The sequence below is a fragment of the Gossypium hirsutum genome, chromosome D12 (genome assembly GCF_007990345.1).
Source record: "Gossypium hirsutum isolate 1008001.06 chromosome D12, Gossypium_hirsutum_v2.1, whole genome shotgun sequence".
NCBI classification, from domain to species: Eukaryota; Viridiplantae; Streptophyta; class Magnoliopsida; order Malvales; family Malvaceae; genus Gossypium; species Gossypium hirsutum.
In genome coordinates, this window is record NC_053448.1 from 51,463,018 (window position 1) to 51,489,223 (window position 26,206).

The 26,206-nt window shown below is 32.1% G+C and overlaps 3 protein-coding genes across 5 annotated transcripts; 2 read left to right on the forward strand and 1 right to left on the reverse strand.

The window, feature by feature from the left end:
* Nucleotides 1–13,041: 13,041 nt before the first annotated feature.
* On the forward strand, nucleotides 13,042–16,824 carry LOC121224200 (ALG-2 interacting protein X). Of its 3 annotated transcripts, XM_041107034.1 has the most exons (7): nucleotides 13,054–13,536; nucleotides 14,036–14,203; nucleotides 14,417–14,678; nucleotides 14,765–14,931; nucleotides 15,109–15,258; nucleotides 15,637–15,913; nucleotides 16,620–16,824. In XM_041107034.1, the coding sequence occupies exons 1-7, from the start codon at nucleotides 13,492–13,494 to the stop codon at nucleotides 16,634–16,636; spliced, it is 1,086 nt and encodes a 361-aa protein (XP_040962968.1). In that variant the 5' UTR covers nucleotides 13,054–13,491; the 3' UTR covers nucleotides 16,637–16,824. The 3 variants fall into 3 exon arrangements, with proteins under 3 accessions (XP_040962967.1, XP_040962968.1, XP_040962969.1); XM_041107033.1 differs by lacking the exon at nucleotides 16,620–16,824 and having other exon boundaries at nucleotides 13,042–13,536; nucleotides 15,637–16,331; XM_041107035.1 differs by lacking the exons at nucleotides 13,054–13,536; nucleotides 16,620–16,824 and adding an exon at nucleotides 13,795–13,941 and having other exon boundaries at nucleotides 15,637–16,331.
* On the forward strand, nucleotides 16,645–19,053 carry LOC107946441 (uncharacterized). The gene is made up of 8 exons (XM_016880772.2): nucleotides 16,645–16,866; nucleotides 16,963–17,056; nucleotides 17,182–17,307; nucleotides 17,435–17,593; nucleotides 17,848–17,966; nucleotides 18,110–18,301; nucleotides 18,390–18,480; nucleotides 18,758–19,053. The coding sequence occupies exons 1-8, from the start codon at nucleotides 16,718–16,720 to the stop codon at nucleotides 18,836–18,838; spliced, it is 1,011 nt and encodes a 336-aa protein (XP_016736261.2). The 5' UTR covers nucleotides 16,645–16,717; the 3' UTR covers nucleotides 18,839–19,053.
* Nucleotides 19,054–22,708: 3,655 nt separating this feature from the next.
* LOC121224201 (transcription factor HHO2) lies at nucleotides 22,709–25,205 on the reverse strand. The gene is made up of 5 exons (XM_041107036.1): nucleotides 24,634–25,205; nucleotides 24,243–24,526; nucleotides 23,821–24,118; nucleotides 23,654–23,730; nucleotides 22,709–23,279 (listed from the first exon to the last, which is right to left on the reverse strand). Exons 1-5 carry the CDS (start codon nucleotides 24,761–24,763, stop codon nucleotides 22,929–22,931), a joined length of 1,140 nt encoding a protein of 379 aa, XP_040962970.1. The 5' UTR covers nucleotides 24,764–25,205; the 3' UTR covers nucleotides 22,709–22,928.
* Nucleotides 25,206–26,206: the final 1,001 nt, after the last annotated feature.

The window sequence follows — 26,206 nt, forward strand, 5'->3', positions numbered from 1 at the left end:
AAGTTCTTGTTATGTCCTATATGTGTGAAATTTGAGATGTGTAGGTTGGAGTCGAGAATAGGTGAGAAAATAGGCCACAAAATAACCTATTTTTGTCCACACGGGCGTGTGTCTCAGCCGTGTGTGACACACAGCCTGGCACATGAGTATGTAGTCTGGCTGTGTCTCCCATGTACCTTAAAATTTTTAAACCAAATGCTCAGATTTTAGCACACGGCCTAGCACACAAGCGTGTGGCTTGGCCATGTGACCCCTACACCTTGCACACGGCCTAGCACACGGGCTGGTGATTGGCCGTGTGACCCAAGTCAGAGAGTTACACGGGTAAGGATACGGGCTGGGACACGGTTGTGTGCCTCACATCGAATGCCCACACAGCCAACCACACGGGTGTGTGTCCCTTGCTTCTAAGAAAATTTTTGAGATTTTGGGAAAAATTCCCTAAGTATCCAGTTTAGTCCCGATTCACTTCTAAGGTGTATATTGGGCCTCGAGGGTTCATCTAAGGGACAATATGAGTGTTTTATAACTGATTCTTGATATGTATAATAAAAGTTGTGAAATGTTCATATTTAATTCGTAAAGTCCGATAGTGCTCTGTAACCTTATTCCGGCGACGGATAAGGGTTAGGAGTGTTACACATATATATTTTAACATACCACAATTCAGAAAATCAACATGATATTAGCAATTATACCAAATTAAACCGTAAGAACTTACCAGGGCTAAATTGCAGAGATAGCAAAATTCAATGACTAATCAACAACTTTTTATTTTCCACGATTATCTATTGGTTCTTGATCTATATATAATAGTTAAATTCAATTTATTAAATTAAAATACTTTATTATATTCATGTATATATATGACTTATAATTTCTATTTTACAAATTTTTCTTAAACTTTTAGGTTTTGTTCAATTTAGTTCCTAAAATCGAAACTATTAAAAATTTCACATTTAAGCCCCAATACACCTAACCGATTCTAATTCCATCCATAATCAGCCTTCAATCACTTAAAAATTACAATATTTTCATGCTATGTTTTACATTTTTTCATAGTAGTCCTTAAATACAAAAGTAACGAAATTCACTTAACAAAATAGTCCTTTAACAAAATAGTCCTAAAATATTTCCAAGCTTTAAAATCTTCCATTTAACATCAAGGACATCCAAAAATCATCATTGGTAATTTTAACAATTTTGAAAACGGAGAAATGAATTAGCTAGACCTAATTGCAACGATTTCAAATATATAAAAATTAATAAAAAAAAAGGATTCAAAAAAGACTTATAGACATAAACATAAACTTGACCAAACCTTGGAGGATGAAATCCATGGTGCATTCGGTCTTGAAACAAAAGAAACAAGAGAGAAGATGATACTTTTATCTTTTATTTAATTTTTACTTAATTATCTAATTACCATTTTTAACCTTTAAAATAACCAAATATTTCATACCATGCCAAACCAAACCTTCCACTACAAATTTATACGGTATAATTTCCATTTAAAACCTTTAATTCATGCTTTTATATTCATTTGCCACAATTAAACCTATAACAACAAACTTTAACAACTTTTATGATTTAATCCTTTTCATTTAATTAACTATATAAATGTTAAAATTTATGGACCAAATTTCAATATACCTATTTAGTAACTCCATAAATATTTAATAAAAATATTTACGGGCTCGATTCATCTAAACGAGATCCCAATACGTCATTTTCCGAAATCACTTGAGTTTAAGGACAATCCACTTGTACTTAACTATTCGTTCAAATAACAAAAAATATTAGATCAAAATTCTATATAATACTATATTTGACTAGTAAATATTAAATAATAATTTTTACGGATTCACTCGTCATATTTGTGATCTCAAAACCACTGTTTTCGACACTACTAAAAAACAGTTGTTACACAATCAACTTAATATTCTTGACAAGGAGGCACTAGTGAATGAAAATAAGTTGGTGAGCAAGTGAAATGAATATTATTTAATTAGTTGAATGGAAATTATGTCTATATGCAAAATGATGTGCTTAATGCAATAAGCCAAAAGAAATAGCGAATGATTTTCTTGTGAGCTACATGAAAGACATGTATTTTGTATTAAGTTATGACGTGTAATCTATTGAGTTATGGAATGAGACACGTATTTGTTAAAGCTTATATATGTTCGTAAATGGTAAATATTTATGTAAATTTGGTAGAAAAGTTAGGATACAATTGATATGCTAATAAAGTTGTATGTGCTTTTTTTTATGGGTTTGATAGTAATGCAGAGACTATGTTATGTCACTGTATGATTCAACATTTATTATGAATCATTGTATATGCACTGTCTCGACGGAAATCTTGGTGTGGTGGAGGGATGCCTTTGTATATGTATATGCATTTGTTGTCTATGGGCTTTACACTTATGTGCTTTGGTGTGATGTAGTTCATACTCTTTTGAACTATCTAGGGCGTGGTGTAGTTTACATGCGTGTCCAAATCTGTTTTTACTAAGATTGCATCAGGCGAAACGTTAAATTAAATTGATATGTCATGCTATAAACCTTTGTAAATATAGTTATTATGGCATAGATTAGTGGTTTAGCCTTGGGTCACTGTTGCAATAATGTTTAAGAGCGTAGCAAGAGGGAGACGAAAATAGCAGCTAGCATAGGTAAAGAGAAGGTCCTATGATACAACTGAAGGAGTTTTTTTCATTATCGAATCAGTAAAGCTTATAAGAAGAGAATTCCACAAAATTTCAATTTGTTTGGTCTGAAATTGGCTTTTAACTATGTTTATATTGATAATTGGAAACCAACTGGTTTAGGAAGCTTGCAAAGGACTGAGCACGTTGTATGGATTTAACACCATTTATTAATGCAAAGCATGAATCTATCCATCAATATAAGCACAAAGACAGTTGTTGGAAATTGAAACTAAATAGGAGGAGACCATCATCAATGTAGCTTTTGCTTTATCTGATATCTAATACGTTATTTCTCGGTACGTAGATTTTTTTTTATTAGCTGAGAGGCAAGAAGGTTTAGTAAATCCAGCCAATCAAACAAAACTAATAGCCTCAATCCATTAGGCAAATAGATGAGATTAACAAACAGTTACTGTTTTGTGATTATTAGTAAAGAAAATCTATATTTTCATATATTCAATTTAATTTGAAACAACTAAATTCAAGACATCATTTGGATATTCAAAGATGAAGATTATAGGTTTCCACATTCGGCCAAGTTTGCTGGTCTGGTCGAGGACAACAGGAATTAGGGCTAGTTTAGATTGTTTTTCAGAAACAAGTTTGAGATAAATACATTGCTAAACAAGATGCTTTTGAACTTTTCAAAAATATTTTTAGAAAGAAAAAACTTTGTAAAAACTTTTTTTTTTGACCAAAAGCAGAAGTAGAAAATTTTAGTTCTCAAAAATAATTCTTGATCCAAAAGTGTTTCTGAGAAACAACACTAACAGCACGTTTGGTTCGCAGTATTGGAATAAAGGCATAATAACAAATCAATTGTTTAGTTGAATGTAATGGAATAGAGGCGTAATAGTATTCTTGTGTTTAGTTGAATGGAATGGAGGTGTAATAGCATAAGGGAAAAAACTAAAATGACTAGAATACCCTTAGCAGAAATTTATTTAGGTAAATGATTATTGTTATTGTTATTAAATTTTAATAAGATTATTAATATCAATAATAAATAATTTAATCATATTTTAACATAATTATTATTAAATATATTTTAATTAAATATATAATTTAATAAAATTCTTAATAATCAATATTCTTATATGAATTTCATATAATAATAATATATGATACTATAAAATATAATTTAACATAATTATTAAATATATTTTAATTAAAATATATGATTTAATAAAATTCTTAATAATCAATATTCTTATATGAATTTACTAATATCATAATATATGATACTATAAAATATAATTTGAAATAATCATTATTAAATATATTTTAATTAAAATATATGATTTAATAAAATTTAAAATAATTATTACTAATAAATTTTCTTATATGAATTTGTATAATTTAAAATAATAATAATTAAATATAATTTAATAATAATATATAATTTCATAAAATTCTTGATAATAAATTTTCTTATATGAATTTATATAATTTAAAATAATTAATATTAAATATAATTTAATAATGATATATAATTTCATAAAATTCTTAATAATAAATATTCTTATATGAATTTACTAAAATCATAATATAACTTGAGAATTATATTTTGCATAAACATAATTAACTTATATTAACAAAAGGTTAGATGAAAATGAAATTCTACATCATAATCCATATGTTATATAGTTTTACAACATCAAAAAGTTTGAACATTGATTTTTAATGGTCAGAAAGAAATCTTCTGGCCCATTCCAATCGCGCATCAGAAGGTAAACTAAAGAAAACGAGTATTTGAGTAGGATAATCTGAAATTTTACTCAAAGCTCGATACCGCTCATCGACGATTAAACCTTTAATTTCCCATAAGGTTGAATATAAATTTGTAGCTTTCTCTTGGATGATCTGAAATTCTTCTGACTTCTGCTGAACGACCACATCAGAAGCAATACTCCTACTGATTTGTTCGCCAATGGCCCGTATGTTTTCGGCCAATAAAGTGGCAGCCTCATTAAATAAAGAAGACATATTATCACGAGCATCAGATTTCTTCTTTTTCTTGTTTGAAGATGAGGAACCCCCTTGGTCTCTATCTCGTCGCGGCTCCGTAGCAGAAACATCCATGTCATCCAAAGAGACGTCAGCTTCGCAGTTATAGAATGCGTTTCTTTCTTCATTCATATCTGTAGTAGGTACACCCTCAGCATTTATTTCTTCAAGAACATCAGCAGCTGTTTGAGCATCTTTCCCAGTCGCTCGATCTCTTGCGTATATGGCAGTAAGCTGGTCGTAGTAAGGGAAAGTACGATGTTTGAATTGAGCGGCTTCTTTGTGACTCTAAAAAAATGAGAAAATCATATTAGTTATAAGTTTGGTAAAAATAAGATAATAAAGACTTCAAATAATCTTACCTTTAAATAGGAGTCCCAAACCGCATCTTCAGCAACAACGAGCTGCCCATGCTCATCCCAACCAAAACCGCTATTGTTTTGGCCAGTAAGCATGTCATAGACGATTGACCACTCCCTTTTTAGTAACCTAATCCTCGATTCAATATTAGATTTCGCCTTTAACATTGCATTTGGTAAAGCCTTTTGCAGCATTCTTTCCAACTCGTTTAAATAAACCGGCTTTGAACCCGGTATCAGCATTAAATATTCCAACATTATGCAAGTCCACCATACAGGAAACCAATGCTGCATCTTCTTCTGGAACCCATTTTCTTTTGGTTCCTCGAGAAGCTTGAGAAAAAACATTTGATTCTGGAACACCTGACATAATTATCTTAAGAAAAAAAACAAATTATATTAATTACTATTAATATCATGAATCAAAAGGTGAACACTTTATAAAATTATAATTAAGTTCAATATCATGAATCAAAAGCTCAATACTAAATTTAAAATTACAACACATGCTGAATGAAAAGAAATTAAATTATAATTCAACAAGTTTAGTACAATACAAAAATCAATTCAAACACCACCAAAGTTTCACAAACTAGATACATAAAATAACATAAACAAATTAATTGAAACTCATTTTGTCCCTAAACCTAACTAATTTCTAGATGCTTGCCATTCATTGAACATTTGGTTGGCTAGTTCCATCCTCCAAGTAGCCCAAGCATCCGATGGATGAATATTTGCGATATTCGGTTCATCGTCATCCACCACATTACTAGGTAATCCTTCTCCCACCTCCATTTCAATAGGATCAATACTCATATGGGTTCGAATAAAATTATAAAGGAAACAACATGCAATAATAATTCTATTGTGCACCCTTACAGGATAGAATGATAGACTCCTAAGTATTCCCCATCTAAGTTTTAATAACCCAAAGCATCTTTCAATAAGATTACGTGCTGAGTCATGTTTCATATTGAAAAACTCTTGCGGAGAACTTGGCTGATAACCCTGGCGCCACTCGTTCAAATGATATCGTTGTCCTCTAAATGGTGCAAGAAATCCCTCACAATTTGTGTATCCAGCATCAACTAGATAATAACAACTTATAAATTTTTTTTAAATGATTAATTCAACACAAAAAGTTTGATCTTAATGAATAATTCAAAGTCCTCTAACTATCCACTTTATCATGAGGAACTTTTAGTCCATGTCTTCTACTAATGGCATCTCGAAGAACCCGTCCATCATAAACTGAACCTTCCCAACCAGGAAGAACATAAACAAATTGCATATTAGGTGTACAAACACCTAGCATATTTGTTGCTATGTCACCTTTTCGCGTTCGATATCTAGGTTTATCAACTGTTGGAACCCTAATATTGATGTGGGTTCCATCAAGAGCACCTAAGCAATTCTATATCACATGATATAAAACCTTGAGTTAGAATACTAATTTAAATCTAAATCAACTAAATGTTGTACAAGTTATATATAAAACTCAGTCCAATACCTTAAACCATTTCCACATTGTGTTAGAAGAATCAGCTGTAATTGGCTCTGCCTTTTTAAATAACACATCTTGTAAGCGTAAGACAGCATTTAAAACACTACGAAATGCTCTGCTAACAGTTTCCCCGGACCTTCTAAAGTGATGCTTGATAACTCCATTTTTCAGGTGATGGGAGATGATATGTAAAAACATTGCCACTTGCTCATCAACAAGCATGTTTCTTGACGACTTCAATCCCCCTAACGATTCTAACATCTCACATAGTTTTAAAAAGGCAGTTCTATTCATCCTAACTTGTTCAATACAGGTCTCGTCACTAACATATACAAGCCTTTTCACATAATCCCGTTTTGCATAAAAATCTAAGGTATAGGACCTAATCCTTGGTCTATAAGTATGTAGGCTAAAACTGGCACCCATTGTAAATAAGAACCAAATCGCAATTCTACAGATTTCCAACCATATTGTCAATGTAATACCAATTCTTTTACGCCTCACACTTTGTGCAATTAAAGGCAGACGAGCCATTACTGCAACATATTAAAATTAGAACACACTATCAAAGAATTGAAGTTGCAATTACACATTATCAAATAAAAATAAACAATACAACTTTAGAACACACGAAGCAAAAAGTATCTATTAAATGATATCGTTGCAACTTTAATTTCATTTCTTTATCAATCACCCAAACAATAAAGAAAGAAAATATATTTAAATACATTTTAAATATATTAAAATTTAAAGGTATATGTATAATTGACCTAAAATTAATTGTTAGTATTTGTTAGATTATAACTAAACTCATTATAATTTAAAATTATAAAGCATGTTCAAAGTTTGAACATTGATTAGTTTATTTATTGATGATTAGTTTAATTAAGGTGACCTAATTTTAAAACAAATAAAATAAAGAATGAGGATTTGGTTTAATAATGAAATTGAAGTTTTACAACTTTTATAACATTTTAAATTTAAATTTCATTTCGTATAAATATATATAACTGTTTTTTGTAAATTTAATCTCATTTACATCTACAAATAATTATTAAAATGTAGTATTGTATTTGCATTTATGATTGTGAAAGAAACAATAATTACACTTTTTTCGATATTATAATGAATTCGAATTAAACAAAAAAAAATTTAATATTATAATCAAGTTTAAATATTAACGTTAGCATTTTAATCGGTTAAAGTATCTAGGCTAATATTGATGTACCAAATTATATTAAAAATTAAAATATAAAGATTTAATCTTAAATTTGAACATTATATAAGCATCGAAATTGAAATTTGATTGTTTTTACATAATTTAAAAATAGATAGCTTATTAACTAAAAAAAATCCTTGTAAAATAATTCAATAATTATTTGAGTCTTTACTAGAAAACAACATAATTAACCCTTAATCGAATTAAAATAATAGCTCAAGTAACTCGTTTACATCATTTGATTTCAAAATCTAAATCATAACAAAACTATATCCTACTATACTTGCAATTTCCAGTTTCATCTTCTACTCACTAACAAATCAAGAACAATTTCCAGCAGACTATCAAAACAATTTCCAGAACAAATCAAGAACAATATCAGAACAAATGCAACAATTTCTAGTTTCATCTTCTACTCACTAACAACGAGAAGCTAATATCTAAATTGAAAAAACAGCACTATCAACAATTTCCATTGTAAACTCTTTCAAAAAACAGCAGACTATCAAAAAATAGCAGACTATCAAAAAACTGTCTAAATTGAAAACAGCAGATAGTTTCCATTACTCACTGTATCAATACAAATATTTAGCACAATGTATCAATACAGACTTTGATTTTAGAAGACATTGTGCACAAGACACAATTTTATCAAATTTATTTTACAAGTTAAACCAGAAGTTAAACATCAATACATAATTGCCCTTATGCCTTAAAACTCTTTGGATTACATAACAAAGGAAAAGAAAAGGCAATACAAACATGCAATCGGGAAAAACTAACCTTTCAATACAGACTTGCAATACAGAATATTTTAGCACAATGTATCAATACAGACTCTGATTCTAAAATTTAGCTGAGTATGAACCAAAGTTTGTTAGACTGAGCAAAATAGATAATAAAATTTAGGTTTCCAATGCTACCTTAAGAAAAATGAAAATTGTGAACACAAACAGATAATCAAGACATAAAGCAAAGAAAAACACATTAAAGGAAAAATAATACAGCATAACAAATAATATACTATTAAAAAATATCATCTCAAAACAGAAGGAAAATCAAAGTGAAACCACACGTAAATGAAGAAATAATCAAGAGATAGAAAAATTATATCTAACAACAACTATTCAAGGGGAGCAAATGATATCAATAGATGTCTCGCTCACGAATATGATTACTCAGTTTATATCAGAAACCTTAGTGCTTGCATTGCCAAATATATGGACCTCATGGTACTAATAATCCTTACATACAAAGCATCCCTATTGCATTATATTCATCATTTCAGCAAAGCCAACAGACAGATCAAATTCCATTTAAGTTCTAACAAAGGCAATCATTGAAAATAGCACTTAACATGGAAGTAAAGATGAAATAGAGCAGCTTCAAATAGATCTCAAGCTTAAAACAGTTCAAGATCGGTTCAGCTTGATTGCAACCCTAGTTTGTGGTTAGTGTTACATGAAGCAGGCTCATTATTAAAGTATCTAGTAATCACCTGTTGAAACTATTTTGTGTAAATGGATTGATGCTAACTAGTTGGCATTTTTAAATCAGGAGGGTAATGAATCCTAACAGTGTATGCGAAACTTGATTTTTTTTGGATAAACTTTTCTTTTTTTATTTATCCAAAGGAAACAACAAAAGCTGCTACAGCAATACAAACATGCAATTAGGGAAAACTAACCTTTCAATCGAACATGCAATACAAACATTGAAAATACCTATGGAAAACTAACATGTAATGAGCAAATCGGGGAAGAGTGCGATGAAGAAGTGTTGGAACAAAGAACCTGTAATGAGAAAAGGGAAATCGATTAAGTGAACAGTGCAATAATCGATGAAGAAAAGGAAGAGTGCGATGAAACAAAACCATATATATATACATATATCATGATCAACAACCAAACAAATAATGAAAAAAAAAATCATAACCAGCAAGAAACGAAATGCCAATTTACCAAGAACTGAAACAATCGCACCAAAAACTCGTATTTATAAAAAAAATTGCAATAACACCCATTAAAATTGCATGCAGAGAGGAAAGAAATAGAGGTTACTCACAGGCGGAGATTACTCACTTGCGCTTCAAAGCGTCTGGAGATCTGAGACCGTCGAGTCGGTGAAAGATGCAAAGATGAAAGTCGGGAGCGGCTGGAGGTTTGGTTTGCTGGCACCTTCTGTTGATGTTGGTAGGGAGAGGGTGGGGTGGAGATCGATTTCGCCAAGGGGAGGGTAAAACAGAGACCGATTACCTAATCTTTGCTTTTGCAAGGGATTAGAAATCGGCGTTGAAGAAGAGAAAATGCTGAATCCGTCCGCAACATAATAGGCCCGTATTAGGGTAATACAGCGAACCAAACGGCGTATTGAGTGGGGCCACCGAATCGAGGTGTAATGGCTAATCCATTACACCCAACCAAACATGGTGTAAAGATACTCTTAGTCTATCCACAACCTCCATAAGTAAAGTGTAAAAGTGAGGTATTTCCTTCGTCTCCACCTTTTTATTGTTACTCTGCCAAAGCTTCATTATTTCCTCTTATTTTTACAATCACATTTCGAAATTCAATCTTTGATGCCTCTCATATTTCACCATATTCTTCTGTAACTCTTAAACAATTTAAGTCCCAACTCCATTTTCACTAACGAAATTCTTATATTTAAAACTCTTAGTATTTATTTTTTCCATAAAAGAATTTAATAATTTCAGTAAAAAAATACTATTATGTAATTTTTTTACCAATCATTGAATTTAACAATATAATTTTAATTTTCATGTATGTAAAATTTTAAATTAATCCGATATCTATATCTTGTTGATCTAAAATATTATCTACATTAATATATAATGAACAGTTGAAAGTTTTATACATAAAATAAATAGTCAGAGATTTTCAATTTACACCAAACTTGACGTATATGATCTACAATATTGGAGCATGAAATACGATAGTTGGATTGTTAAAATATTAATCGTACGTAAAACTATTTTAATTTTACACTAAGGCTCTATTTGTTTCACTAAAAATGACTTTCAAAAAATTATTTCTGAAAAATGACTTACTTTTTTGGAAAGGCTAACATTTTCTGGTGTTTGGATGAATCTGTGTAAAATATTTTTTGTTGTTTGACAAAATATCTGAAAATATTTTATAAAAGTTGTTTTCAATAAAACAAATATACATTTGGGATTTTATTATCTTTTCATTATTTAATTGAGTTTATTTCATAAAGTTTCTTTATATTTTAATTAACCATGTTTTAGTTTTAATCCATTTAAATTTACTTAATTAAGCTTAATTGTTAATTTCGTACATTAGGGAATATAAATTTATGTTTAATTAAGTTGAAAGTGATAAATATTTATTTTGAATATTATTTGGAAGACTAAGTTGAAATTTGATTTAATTTAATAAAAATTGATGTAAGGACCAAATTGTAAAATTTATAAATTTTCGAATTCTAAGGGTTTAAGTAGTGAAATCTGAAACATTGATGTAGTAACTAAATTATATGATTATGAAATATGAAAATTTGGAAAGTTGAGCATAAAATAGAAAAGTTTGAAACTATAGGGGTTAAATTATAAAGATTTCAAAATTTGAGTTTTAGGACTAATTTACATTATTTGAGAATTTAAAATTCTGAAAAATAGAATATGAAAGTTGAACTCTTCAAATCAAGGACTAATTTTTGGAAATTTTGACAATTTTAGTTGTAAGGACTAAATTATAAAATCTAAAAATTTTAGAAGATGGACTGTTTTGCAAAACTATACAAAATGAAGTTTAGGATTGAACTGTAGTATAAGAAAATATGTTTTTGAGGAATTAAATTGTAGAATAGTAAAAATTTAGATTTCAGAGACTAAATCATAAAAAAAAATTTAGAATCGACAGTGGAGAGAGCTTTCCTTTTTTGTTTCTTCAACAATAAAGACAGTGAACAGAGCCTTCTCAGCTTGGAAAATGTGTTACGAAAAAAAATTGGTAAAGCTTTTTCCTTAATTGTCTTAATTTTGCCTTTCTTTGGAGAATAATTTTCTTTTGTAATTCATTTTCCACTAAACAAACACAGAAAAAAAATATTTTATATGCAAACAGAGTCTAATATAAATAGATTTTTTCTCTATAAAAAAGATATAACATTTTTTATTACAACATTATAAAATCATATTTCTTAAAATAAATTTGTTTCAAAGTTATTTCTCATAGTAGATGTCGACATCCAGGATAAAACCGAAAAGTTTCACTTCGTAGAGTTTTTCCCTCCTCTGTTTCTTGATCTCGAACGGCTCAAAAATTAATATTTTATTCTGATCCTAACGCTAAAAAAACACTTGAAAGAAATGTATCATTATATTCACTTACATTATGATAATAAAAAATATATCTCATACGCTTTTATACTATTTTTAGAAATTTAGTTATTTTACTTCTTTGACACTGTTATTTTCATTTTTTTTTAACTACCATTTTTTATTTCATAATATTACACCAACAAATTTAATAAAAATTAATAATATTACCAATTGGACCTAATTTTGAAATATGAAAAACAAGATAGACTAAATTTCTAGACATAAAAGTCTAGAGATTAAATTCTAAACTTTCAAAAAGTACAGAGACTTATGGCAAATTTTAACCTTAAAAACCATGTTTATGTAAGGGTGAGCAAAACTCGATTCAATTCGAAAAAATCGAAAAAAATTTTAAATTTTAAGTTATTCGAGTCAACTAGAATAAGTAATTCAAGTTTCGAATCCGAATCGAGTTGAATTTTACAATTCAAATAATATATTGGTGTAAATACCTCTTTAGTCTCTGTCAATTTTGAAAATAAACAATTTGATATCTCTCTCAACAAAAATTACAAAAAATTCAAAATAATTTTTAAAATTCATAATATTTATAAAACTTTCAAAATTCATATTTTAAAAAAATTATCTAAATGATATATATAAAGAAAGTTAAAATTTTAAAAATTTTCTAAAATAATAATTTTGGGAGCTAAATAAGATAATTAATGATCCAAGTATTTTTTTTTTTGCTTTTAAATAATTTTCAAATATACAGTTTTAAATTTATGTGTTTAAATATAAAATTAGTTATACTATAACAATTTTTAATTTGACATATTTAATTTTTTAATTTTTACTCGACTCAATTCGAAAAATTTTAAATTAATTTAAGAAATAAAATATAAAAGTCAAAACAAAATTTTCACTCGATTGAAGGCGTGCATCTGTATACGATCCGAGAGAACTTTTATGAAAGATCAAATCCGACCCGAAAGCAATAAAGGTCCGGATTCGGCGGGAAGCCAGCGGAGCGGGACCCGAAGACTTCGCATCGCTCGCTCTCTTGTTTCATTGTAAAATCGAAGTCTTAGCAGAGAAGGAATCCAATCGAGAAGCCGAGAAGAAAATACCTTGATAACGTCCCCGACCATAAAAGGCTTTTAACTCTTCCGTTCCCTACGTATAACAACTACAACCAGCGAAAAACACCGTTTATACCCTTTTGGTGTTCTCTCCTTTCGTGTTGGAATTTTGTTTACCCTGTCCTGTTTTTTAATCCCATTTTCTGGGGTTTTCTGAAGGTCTACAGAAGGGAAAGATAAGTGTTTTGATTTTTTGTCTGTCTTTGGCCTTTTGGGTTTTGTTTTGCGTATTTGGAAAAGATGATGCTGCATTATCTTCAGCCCGCTAAGCTCCAATCCAAGAAGGTAGTGTCACTCACACGGTCTCTTGATTCTGTTTTAAGTTTATTAAAAAAACTGGATTTTAATTGGAAATTATGGATTTTAGTGGTCTAGGATTTAACCCTTTTAATTGGGGGAGGAAAGGATGCCCAGTTTCTAATACAGTTAGCAATTACCAAGTCTATTAAAAAAGATGCATCGGAGTAAAGTACCTTATGTCTTATATGAAATTAACATACTTATTTGATTGCCCATTATTATGGCATAATCCTAGTTTTCAACTTTATTTTGATGGTTTGATAACCGAATATATATAGTGGGTGCCTGTTGAGACAAGATGATGTGAATTTTTATAAAGGCTGCTCATTTATCTGAGTGAAGGTCTTTGTTATTTATTCTTCCTAGTAGGTCTTCCCGGGTTAAAGAAATGTAATCTTTTATGCATGTATGTTTCATTCTAGATAATGGCTTTCCTATTTGGTTACTTTTCGGGCTGTTATTGATGTGTTTGCTGTACTGGCAGATTGTTTTTGAGGATGTGTTCTCTGCGCGTGATCCTGCCACACTTGAACACCTCAAGGAGTTGAGCTCTAGGCGCAGAGTAATTGAGGAGTCCATTAATCAGAGTAGCTTCATTACTGAGGCTATTGCAAGAGAAATGTCTGGAGGCTTAACTTCTCATTGTCTAAGGGTAATTTCTTAATGTTGCTTAATTCACATTTTAGCTTTTGTAATCAATACAAACCTTTCTTTTTCACTCCATTGCTATAATCCATAAATTATTACAGGCAGAAACTTGTTTTTGGTTGCCTCTGGTTATTTTTTCTATAACCACATGAGGTTTCAACAGGTTATTCTGATTGTTTTTCTTTTTCTTTTCCCTTTTTTATATGAAATGCATCAGGACCTTCAGAAGCTGGAGCAATACCTGCCATTGTTGGAGAACTTGATTTTTCATGTTGATTTGGTATGCAGCAACCACCGTGTTGTTCGTTGGATTTCGGAACTTAAGATCCGTTGGAGTAGTGCTCTTAGCTCATCTTCTCTCTTTAACCTCAGGGGTCCAAAGTTTTTTCAAATTGATAATTTGCGTTATGAGCTTGGTATGACCCTTTACCTTTATGCTGCATTGCTTCGGGAGAGGGCTATAGAAATTCTTCCAGCAGGTAGGCATTGACATTCTCACATTATGTTTTTTATTAATTACATGAGTTGTGTTCATAATATTGCATTTTACTTTGCATCGTGCCAGACTTGGTGCAATCTGCCACACTTTTCAGGGAAGCTTCTGGTGTTTTTCAACACCTTGCTAATGAGGTATTTCCCTCTTTACAATCTTCACAGTCTGTAGAAAGGCCACTGGAAGCAACTCCATCCATGTGCACAGTTATGAGCATAATTTGCTTGGCTGAAGCCCAGGTTAGTTTTAAGGATTTTGCATTTCAATATTCTAGGATATCTATCCTAGGTTCCTGTCATCTTGGCCTGAAACTGAATGCAAAATCTTTTAATATTCAAGGGTTTGTTTTTTATCTGCTTCTTTAGTAATTCCTTTGTCTCTGATAATTGTTAATGTTATATTGTGAAATTTAACAGGCTGTAACAATAAGGAAGGCTGAAGAAAAAGGAACCACTGTTGGTCTTCTGGCAAAACTGCACTATAGTATTACAGAGTTGCTTGGTGAAGCCACTGCTATTGTATATTCAAATACTATAGAGTACAAAGATATTTCATCGAGTTTCTTGGTATTTACACGCTCTTTTTCTGTCTGAAAGTCATTGACATCTCTTATTCCATGATTAAGTAAGCTTAATCAGTTTGATCACTTGATTTTGCCTAATTTAGTAATTGCAGTCAATAGCATAAACTTAACGTGATATGATTAGCCTTTCTCCTCACTTGATATTTGATGACTTGCCTGAGTATGTTGATTTCATTTACAGTTTTTCATTGGCAATTTCCTTTCATGTCTTCACTGAATACCTTGCTCCATGTTGTTAATCCATATATTAGAACGAAGTAAATGCAAATACACAACTTTTCTTTGTTGTTGTTTATTGTTGCATTAAGAGATATCCTGTAAGGAGGAGCTGATACTATGATGTCCTGTGTGAACTGTACAGGAGTTTATATCATCTTGCAAAGCTCTACATGAGTTGAGAAGTCGGAAATACCTTGCAGAAAGTGTAAAGATAGGTGAGCAAGTTGGGGTTGCAATTGGAGTTCTTCGTGATGCACTAATCAACGGAAAAAGGGAACTTCCAGGAGAAGAATCCTGGAGATCCATCTTTGGGAAAGAAACTGATGCTGCTTCTGATATGCTAAGGAAATATGAAAACGAGAATGAATTTGTTTGGCATGAGAAGATCCCCTGTGGAGATGAGTTGCCACGGCTACAAGGTAACAAGATTGCCAACGCTTTACCTTACCACCCCAAAAGATGGGAGAGGGAACTTAATTTCAAGATATAGATGTACATAACATTTGTGTAGTAAAGCTTATCATTATTATATTTTTGGGGAGGAATGCTCGCAAGCTTCTTCAGCTTCCTCGCTTCTGGATTTACCAACAAGCTTTTTTTACCTAAAGAAAGTTAAAAAAGTCGATGTAAACAAGAGATTAATGGTGTGTTAAATGATGAATCTTAGTGTTTAAGTTGTATAGTATGAAGGCCTTTGTAACAATTTAGTAGATTAGCTGTGAACATAATACCAGAAAGCCGCTTTAGAATATTCATCTAAATTCTGTCATAATTTGTCACTTACTAATACCGAATTCCAGCAGGAATAAAGGCATGGTGATTTTTGTTTTCTAGAAATATATATTTTCTATTTTCTTTAAAAAGATTGAAAACAAATTTAATGAACATATTTTGTTGCTACAGAATATAGTTTAATGAATTTAACCGTAGGGACTAAAAATTCAAATTAACGCACAAGGACTATATACATAAATTTATAATGTACATGGACTAAAAGCAAAATTTAAGCTAGTAAATTACTGTAGAAAAATAATATGTTATTTTGAAGAAAAATAAGGGTCGAGAGTGTGCCAAGTGGTGGAGTGAAAACAAGTAGAGCAAATGATGATTAGCTCAGATACGCAGGTCTCTCGATGGGTTGAAAGGGTCAGGACACAGCAAAATCGGTTAAATAAATCCCCACCCAGTTGGCCAAAGCATTAAACTAAAGAAGCAAAAGCAGCATGGGCATGGCAGTTCATTGCAATTCCGCTCCCTTGTCTTGCAAAACTTGGAGAGACAGAGGCCCCACACTCTTACCCGCCCGTCTCTGCTCACTTCCTCAAACCCCATTTAGCTTCCGTTCAGATGCATTAAAGCTCTCAACTTGCAGGTATAACAACTTAAATGTACCATTCTTTTTGTTTGTTTAAGTGCTTGACCTATTTTTAATTAGTTAATTGATTTTCGATTTGGATTGGTTTTACAGGTGGGATAAGGTGGCTTCTGCTGTTGCTTCTGAAGAAAGTGCAGTTGGATCAAGCTCTTCTGGGACTGATGTATTCAACCTTACTTACCTAGAGGTGGGTTTTATTATTATTATTATTATTATTATTATTATTATTATTATAAATTCAATTATATTGAAACTTTTTTTTTTTTTGAAAAAAGAGTTGTTGACAACATGGTTTATATTATTGGTATATAGGGGAATAGTTGGCTGTGGGATATAAGTGGGGTGAGAGTTTTGGTTGATCCAATATTGGTGGGTAACTTGGATTTTGGTATTCCATGGCTCTATGATGCTGCCAAGAAATTTTTGAAGAATTTCGAGGTTTTTCCCTCTTCTTTAGTATCCATGTTTCTGATCTTTGTAGGACTTCTTTATTTATGGTTAATCATCTTTGGCGTTCTACTCTGTGTGTGTTTGTTATAATTGGAATCTAACTTTGTTTGTGCAGCTTACTGACCTTCCTCAAGTTGATTGCTTACTCATAACACAAAGCCTTGATGATCACTGCCATTTAAAAACCTTAAAACCGCTCTCCGAGATGTCCCCAAATCTCAGAGTCATTGCTACTCCAAATGCCAAGCCTTTGCTGGATCCTGTTTTCAGAAATGTGAGTTCAAAAGTTTAATTTAGTTTTCAGAGCTGCTTCTTGTAGGCATCTGTTTGTACTTCAGTCTCCACTGCATTTTTGTGGTTTCATTCATGGAATATATCATCATAAATAGATGCTAGTGTTAAATGTAGACAAGTTAGGACAGAACTTGTCATTTCATTAAGCTATTTTGTAGTAGAGCACCTGGTTCTAAACTAATTTGCAAGCTTATGATTTTACACCCAGTTCACCTTAGCTTTAGAAATTTTCAGGTTACATATCTAGAACCTGGTCAGGAGTCTGAAGTTGAAGCAGAGAATGGTTCCAAAGTCAGAATTCGAGCTACTGCTGGGCCAGTCCTGGGTCCTCCATGGCAACGACCTGAGAATGGGTAAAGCTTTCCAAGCTTCAACTTGTCAATTTGACTTTGCATCCCCCGTTACTAACCATTGGTATCTTATCAATGTCCCTTCTAGAGTTTTATCTTTACATATTAGGTTTCTTTCCCCAATGTCTTGGAATTATGTGTTTCAGGTATCTAGTCATTTCTCCACAGGGCCAATTGACTCTCTATTATGAACCTCATTGCGTATACAATAAAGATTTTCTTGAGAAGGAGCATGCTGACATTGTTATCACCCCAGTGATCAAGCAGCTTCTTCCAAATTTTACTCTGGTTTCTGGACAAGAAGATGCAGTGCAATTAGCTAAACTGCTCCATGCCAAGTACATTACCTGAACTAGTCCTTGAATCTATGCCTAATCAACGTTTTACTGTTCCCATGCATATGACTTTTCCTTGATTCTTTTTTAGGTTCATTGTGCCAATGAAAAATGGAGATCTTGATAGCAAAGGATTTCTTGCCAGCATAATCCAGGGTGAAGGAACAATTGAATCATTCAAGGTCAATTCCTTTACCCTTTCTTGAAAAATAAATGAACCATGGTATCTGCATTGGCTGGCGCCCATTTGATATATTCATCCAGAAATGGTTTTAGGGTCATTGGCAAACACTTTTTCTTGTATTGGGACCTAAACTCACATATCCACCTCCTGTGGTGTTCATCTCCAGGACTTAGTCCGACTTATCTTCCAATTTGTATCACTCAGTAAATATTGTTATTTTTATGTAGTAGATATTCAAGTGGCTGAGACAAGTGTTATTTCCATTTAAAATACAGGAGCTTTTGTCGAAGGAACTACCAGATGCAAAGACTTTAGAGCCCACACCTGGTGAACCATTGCATATTCCTCCCCCCTAAAATCTCTACATTTGCTAGTAAAACTAAAAAGAAAAGGGTAAAAGTGGATAGGTTAAAATATGTTATATGTCTTTGTACTCTTCATAAATTTAGAATTTAATCTGTGTCGAACATATGTTTGTATTTGTATTGTATCCGAATTATACTTGTATTAGTGAAACTTTATAAAAAAAAAAACAGTTATATTAAATGGTTGATATATCCCATTTCAATTACATATGTATTTATATTTCTATTTATAATTTTATTGAGTTGCCATTACTTGTCTAATAACATCAAATCTAATCAAAGAGATAGGTTTATCAGATAAATAAATTCAAATTTAGTTTAGAACAAATGTACCTGTTTGTGGAACTCTGGGCTGTGAAAAAGGAATGCGTTGCGTATGTATGGCCTGACCCCAAACTTGGTATGTTATTTTTTGGTATCTATGTTTGAATTCAATATTTAATTCGGTATTTATATTATTTTGTTTAAATTGGTACTCATGTTAGGCTTCCTTTACATAAAATGGCACATGAGTCCAACAATATTAATTTTTACGTGATCTAATGAATATTTGACCTGCAGTGATAATGGTGTTATCATGATGTTATCATCCAAAACTTAAGAATACCATTAAAAAACTAAATGATTATAGTGTAAAAATAGAATTTTTATTTATTAACTTTCATCAAATCAACCCAAAAGCTCAAATTAAATATTAAAAAGTTGACAATTTTATGTTTGGGTACCAAAATATAACTCCTCGAGACCACACTTGTTAGACACATGAGGGATCTGAAACTGGTTGATTACCCAATTATTTTAAAAGTCATATCCTAAAACATCACATCATCACCACTACAAAAGAACAAGATATAACTCTACTATTAGTAAGCTCAGGACGTGTCTCCCATATATAAACTCTACATATTATTTAAGAGGAGGACCAATACATAAAAATCACTTCATCTTCTTCTTCCTCCTCTTATCTAAACTTGCTTCCTCAAACAGCCTCACGAGATCCTTTATTCAATGGTTCTCTGCCTCAACCAAAGGTGAGGTGAACCACCATCCTAGTAACTTAAAAATATAAAAAATTCTAATATTTTTTTTAAAAGGAGTTATTTATTTAGATAGAAAATTAAAAAATATAATATTATTTGAATTTAAAAAGATAGAGAAATTAGATTCTTAAAAAAAAAGAAAAAAGAAGTAAATTAGAAGTAGGAAAGGGATTTGGAATGTATATTTAACACATTTATAATTCATTAGACTCCAACTCTAGCCTTTGGGCGTATGGTAAATCTAAAATTGTATAGAAACTCTACTAAAATGGGCATTGACTTGAAGTAATGCAATTGAGTGTATTCATTCATTACTTACTGCGCTGTCAAACCCTAATCTAGTCAACCCTTACAAGCACCTTTCAAGATTTAATTTATTAAATATGAAATTGGGAAATTTCAAGATGAAGGATATTAGTCGGCCATGACATTGCAACTCAATAGTTTTCATGATTCACAAACCATTGTGTTATTCTTTCTTAATAAATATTAAAAAAAAACTGTACTCTATTCTTATAATAATAAGATCAGTTTAAATAAAAGAAAAAGAAAGTAAATGTTATTGGTCTTAGCTGTAATCGCATAGATGGTGTATATTGGTGTATTACATATTTCATTTTCAGAAATGTTGACCCAACTGATGAGCATTTCTTAAATACGAGATTTTCGAGCAATATGTTTGGTCAGTCGAATATTCTCAACATTTTACCCTATCATCATCAACAATGAATAAACCAAGAAATGACTTTTGTCTACTCTTCTTCCAACTTTGTTTTTTAATATGTGAAGAGTCATTTGGCCTTAGATTCACTCAAGGGCCGCTTTTCCATCACGAGGGAATTCTCTTTTATATAGAGACAAACAATCCCCCTACTCCGTGGATCCATCTCTCTCTCTCCCAAATCACTCCATTCTGCCTAGTTGGATACATATTCTAAATTGCAACAAATATAATAATATAAGATTTAAATCAAAATAAATTTTAAAAAATACCCCTAACCCTTGATTGGTTACATGCACCGAATACCAGCTTAAATTAATAAATAAAAGGAAATGTGGGGAATCTTGGACAAAGTAAGATTCTTTAATTTCTTAGGATCTGTTAACTAAAATTGATGTTGCTTTCCTAGTTTCCTAGATGGATGTAACAATAAGGATAAGTTAAACGAACAGAGAATATACTTTGGACAATAAGATGATAACGTTTCCATTTGTATTCAAAATCTGAACAAAGCATAAATTATTCTTCAAGAATGGAAGTGGACCCTTCCATTACTCCATAAACAGGCACTGTCTCTTTGATTTTTTATTTTTAATCCCAAAGACAAATAAGAATTGGGTTGGCAGTGAGAAAAAGTCGTACATAGAATATTAGGAAATGGCCACTTGCAACAAACCCCAAACCTGGATTTCAGTTTTAATATTGTTTTGGAGTTGGAGCCAATGAGCATCGTTGGACTTAAGATTCTTCCCAAAGCCATCACGTTTTTTATTAACCCCCATGCAAAATTCATCCATGCTGTTGTGTTATGGGGCCTGTGGGGGCTTTCTCATTATTACCACCACTATGTTCTACTCCTACCCCCACAACAGTAATAACACTTTAGTTACCGTACATGGTAATTAATAGGGTTTAATCCTGATCTCTTTGATTATCGATTGTGAATATTTTTTTCTTATTATTTTAAATGGACCCATTCCTTGTTAGATTATGACTTGACTTTCTAATCACACTGACTTCCAAATGAAGCTAATTAACAATTATCAGATAAGATGTTTTAAAAATGGGTTTAACAGTTTTTTTTTTGGTTAATTATCTCATACATTGTCTATCCCTATCCATAAGATATGAATAAAGTTGGTAGCATGGACTGGTGCACAAAATGCCAGAATAATAGTAAACCCTGATGCTATATTACCATATAATTATTTCATCATGCATGTCAAACGTGCAGTTTGACGATTTCAATTTTCGGTATCTCTTAACATTCAATAATTTTATAGCTTCAACTCGGAATTTTCTTTTAACATATCAGAAAACGAGATTTCAACTATAATGATGTTTTTAAACATCTTTGATTATTAACATGTCATGCATCTACATTGATTTTTTGAAGCCATATTCATTATAAAAGGAAGAGAGAGAGGTTCAGAAGGGTTGAAACTTTTGGTTTAACTTGATTGTAAAAAAGGGAGAGGGAAGAATGATTATATGGTTGATAGTGTCAAATTTTGTAAAGTCTATGGTGGCGGAAAAAACTGGCTTCCACGCAACCAATAGTTTTAACATAAAAATATTTGAATAGTTATCCAAATCCCATCCCCTATTTTCTTGAATTGATAGATACCTCAATTAATCAACATCTCTTGTATGTTTTCATTTGATCATTGATAAAGTTTACCATTTGTTAGAGGGAGCCAACAAGAACCATCATTCTGTTTCTATCAATAAGGCTTTCAATTCCTTTAACAAGTAGTAATGGTACCTTCTTTATCAAGTCAAGATGGTGCCCACAACATAAATGTTTTTCCAACTACAAATTGACCCCTTTCTATTATTAGTCCCCTAGTTACCAAATACCGCACATTAGCATCGTACATTCCGGGGTTGTCTGGAACATTTTGGATAAGATCTATTGGGGCAAATTATTATTCTGCGCTGGAACCATCTGGATTAACCAGGAATGAAATGAAAACCCTTTCTAAGCATTCATTGTATCACACTTTAAATGACCAATGGGGGTATTAAGATATATATGTGGAACAGACATGGCTTTTGTTTAGGTTCCAGTATAAGTTCCTGTTAGCTGAAGATTCCAAATTTATTCGTTTAACAAGATGGATGGTTTTATTCAAAGGCTGAGTCTGTCTGTCACTATCCATGTTTACACTCCAAAAACAACTTAACAACAGTAGATTAAGGGGACAAAAAAATCAAAAAAAAAAAAAAAAACCTCACGATTGCTGTTTCTATATCATATAGAACTTTCTACCGAGATTTTCTTACAAAAATTGTACACCCTATTCTCATGTAACGAGAACTAAAACGCAGGAGAATCCGTGGTGGTGTGTGTAGAGGAAGATATTGATGGTGAATTTGATTGAACTCTCCCTTCACTATGGCTCCCCCTTTCTTCGGAATGTGATTGTTGCGGTCTTTGCGCCATTGTTCCTGATGGTTGAGGAAGTGCAGGCAATGGAGCGGCTACGGGGGTGTAGATTCCACTAGTTGGTGTCACGGTGGCTGTTTTAGTTGAAGTCGTGGTCGTGGTCATTGTGGAATAATCTGGTGGAGGTACCCATATGCCTCCAACCACCACAAATTGAGGTGCCTGTGGATTGGCATTGTTGTGGACGGTTGGGCTTGGTCTCCTTGTGTGCAATCTATATTTCTGAAATAGGTAAAAACACATGAAAGATTAAGGCTATGCCTATGCTACAACTTAAATGTATAAATTTGCAGATAGATAAAAATTTTAGACCACAATTTACACCTAAAATCTATAGAAAACTTGGTCGACATTGACAAATATAGTAGAACACACTAGTCCGATTGCAGTATTTTCTCAAAAGCAGATCATGGATTTGCTAAAACAGAAACCCTATCGATTTATCCCTAATATATACCAAACCATCAAATTGTAACAGCATGTTCAAGAAAAGATTACCAACGAGAAAACGGTAAACCAACCATTACACATTTACTGCAAAAAAAAAAAAAAGGTAATCAAAGATTTTAAAAGATGAAATAATCAGTAGTAGGAACCTGTAAATGACTCTTGACTTCATCATTCGTAAGTCCATCGACCTTCATCAGCTCCCTAATTTGCTTTGGTGTTGCGACTGCAAAACAAAACCCATTTATAATCGTCGCCTAAATGAACAACATAAATGATAGGAATTCAATTACAACGAAATAATAGTAACACAGACCGTGTGAACCGCCGAGTTGCTGGAGAGCATGCAAGAAGCGCCTATGCAACTCCGGTGACCAACACCGCCTTTGCTTTCTCGAAGCCTGACCACCTTTTTCTTCTGTTTTACTTTTATTTGCATTATTGGCTTCTCCTCCTCTACTCCCACTTTCTGTTGTACAAGTACTTGTAGCTGAGCCATTGGTTTTTCCTACTGCAGATTGACCACTCATCTCTACAGTTTTTTCTTTCTGGAATGGTTGAAATGCTCCCCCGTTTTTCTTCACTTCGATCGCACTTCCAATTTTATCATCATCCTGTAATTTAAAAGCAAAAAAAAAAAATCCCAGGAATTGTTAACCCTTTTTCTTTTTTTTTGGGGGGGGGTTCTATTTCTTTGTTTGCAGATTTGTAAAACATTAAGAACAAAAGGGCACGTACCTCATTCAAGGGTAGATCTGGGGATTGATTGTTGTTCCACAACTGCACGGATCTAAGCCAATCAGATTTCCTTTTATCAAAAGCAGCAGGAACATTGGTTTCTTTGGATTTATGCGATTCTTGTTCATCGTCTTCCTCAGAGCAATTAGAGCTTCTTTTGATCGGAATAAATTCTTCCAAAACAGGAACATCACTAGTTGTCTGCTCCGAATAATCCGATTGTCCTTGCATGTAATCCGTCGTGGTTGAACCTCCCGACATCTCTTTCTTGTGTGCTTCAATCGCTATTAAAACCAATCCAAAACAAATTTTAGCACCCGAAAAAAAAACAAATGAAATGAAAGGGTGGTGGTGCAGAAGGCCAAAAAAGAAAAAGAAGAACAAAACAAACCTTGGTTAACAAGCTCCAAACACAAAGGAAGCTCGCGTTGAAAGACTTGAATTTTACGTCGTTCTTCCTCTAAAGCTTCTACATATTCGTGACATCTGCGCTTTTTCAGAGCGTAATCCATCTCTATCATTACCCTTTTTTCTATAAAAAAAATCCTTTTTTTTACTTAAAACTTTTTTCTTCTTCCTCGTTTCTCCACACCCAGATTACAGAAACAGTGGAGGATGAATTTATGGGGAAAAGGGTTGGTTTTCAGACCAAAGAGCATAGATAGATCCGAAGAAGGTGAGGGAGGCAAAAGAGAGCAGTTATGATGAAATAAATAAATAAAAAGGATCTAAACAGAATCAAGAGAATAAACTTGGGTACCAACAAAAAACAAATCAAAGGATGAAAAAGAATAAGAGAGTTTATATTTATGGCTGAGGAAGAGGAAGGGACTCAAAAGGAAATTAAGAGAGAAAATTGAAGACAAAAGAAATAAAAACAACAAAGTCGGGGCGTCGCGTAACAAAAAAATGAATCTTCGATGTTTGAGAGAGAGAGAGAGAGAGAGAGAGAGTTTTAAGAGTTAAGCAATATATAAAGGAAATAAGAGAGAGAGAGAGCGAGAGTTGAATATTCCAAAGAGTGATTCGGTTTTCGTCGTTTCTGGATGGGCTGGCAATGACGTCACCCTATTTCCCACCCCTTTTTGCCTTTTTTTTTATTTCCAGATTAGATCAATGACTTGTCTTTTTTTTTCCCTTGTGTTCAGTTCGGGGGGAAAAAAAAACTGTGCTTATCTTGTAATATTTTTATTTTTAAAATACTGAATTGAAGCTAAACTAAACCAAATACAAGTATAGAACCCAATTCTAGTGGTTCAGTTTTAGTATGGATTTTTATAAATTTCAGTTATTTCAGTGAGAGATAGGGTAAAAGCGTTGGTGGTCTGCAGAATGAATGGTTGCCACGTGCTCAACAATGACAAGGCCAGATGCGTTTGTTTTGTTGGGTGTCCTACTTGGACAAAGGAATATCCGGTAGGCATTTTGTTTGAGGACAACTAGTAACGATAAATAAGTAATTGGGGGCGAATATCCTTTGGAATAATAACAAAGAAAATGGAGATTTAGCAAGTGCAGGTTTGGTGTTACTATTTATGCAAGTGTGAGTGTTGTCTTAATTTATTAAAAGAAAAATATAAATAAGCATATACCATTTATCATATTCTTCTACAGTTCAACAAATACTATAAGGTATTAACAATAACAATATATATATATATATAAGCTACTGGTATTGGTGTTGGTAGTAACTTGGGATATCCTGTAAATCGTCTTGGATAATTCAAAATGGCGTATGATTGTTAGGTCTGGTTAGTTTCACATTTAATAATGTGGCCTTTGAGAGCTTCAAAGGGCCATTTTTTCAGTTTGTTTGATTCTATCTTATTTCTCAAGTATTTTAAAAACACAGTGTTATTGTTGCGGGTATATGAGAGGGCCCGACTCTTATGTGTAGTTTGACAGCTAAACCAAGCAGCTGCTAATTACTAATACCAATTCATTGAATTCCCTGCATTTCTATT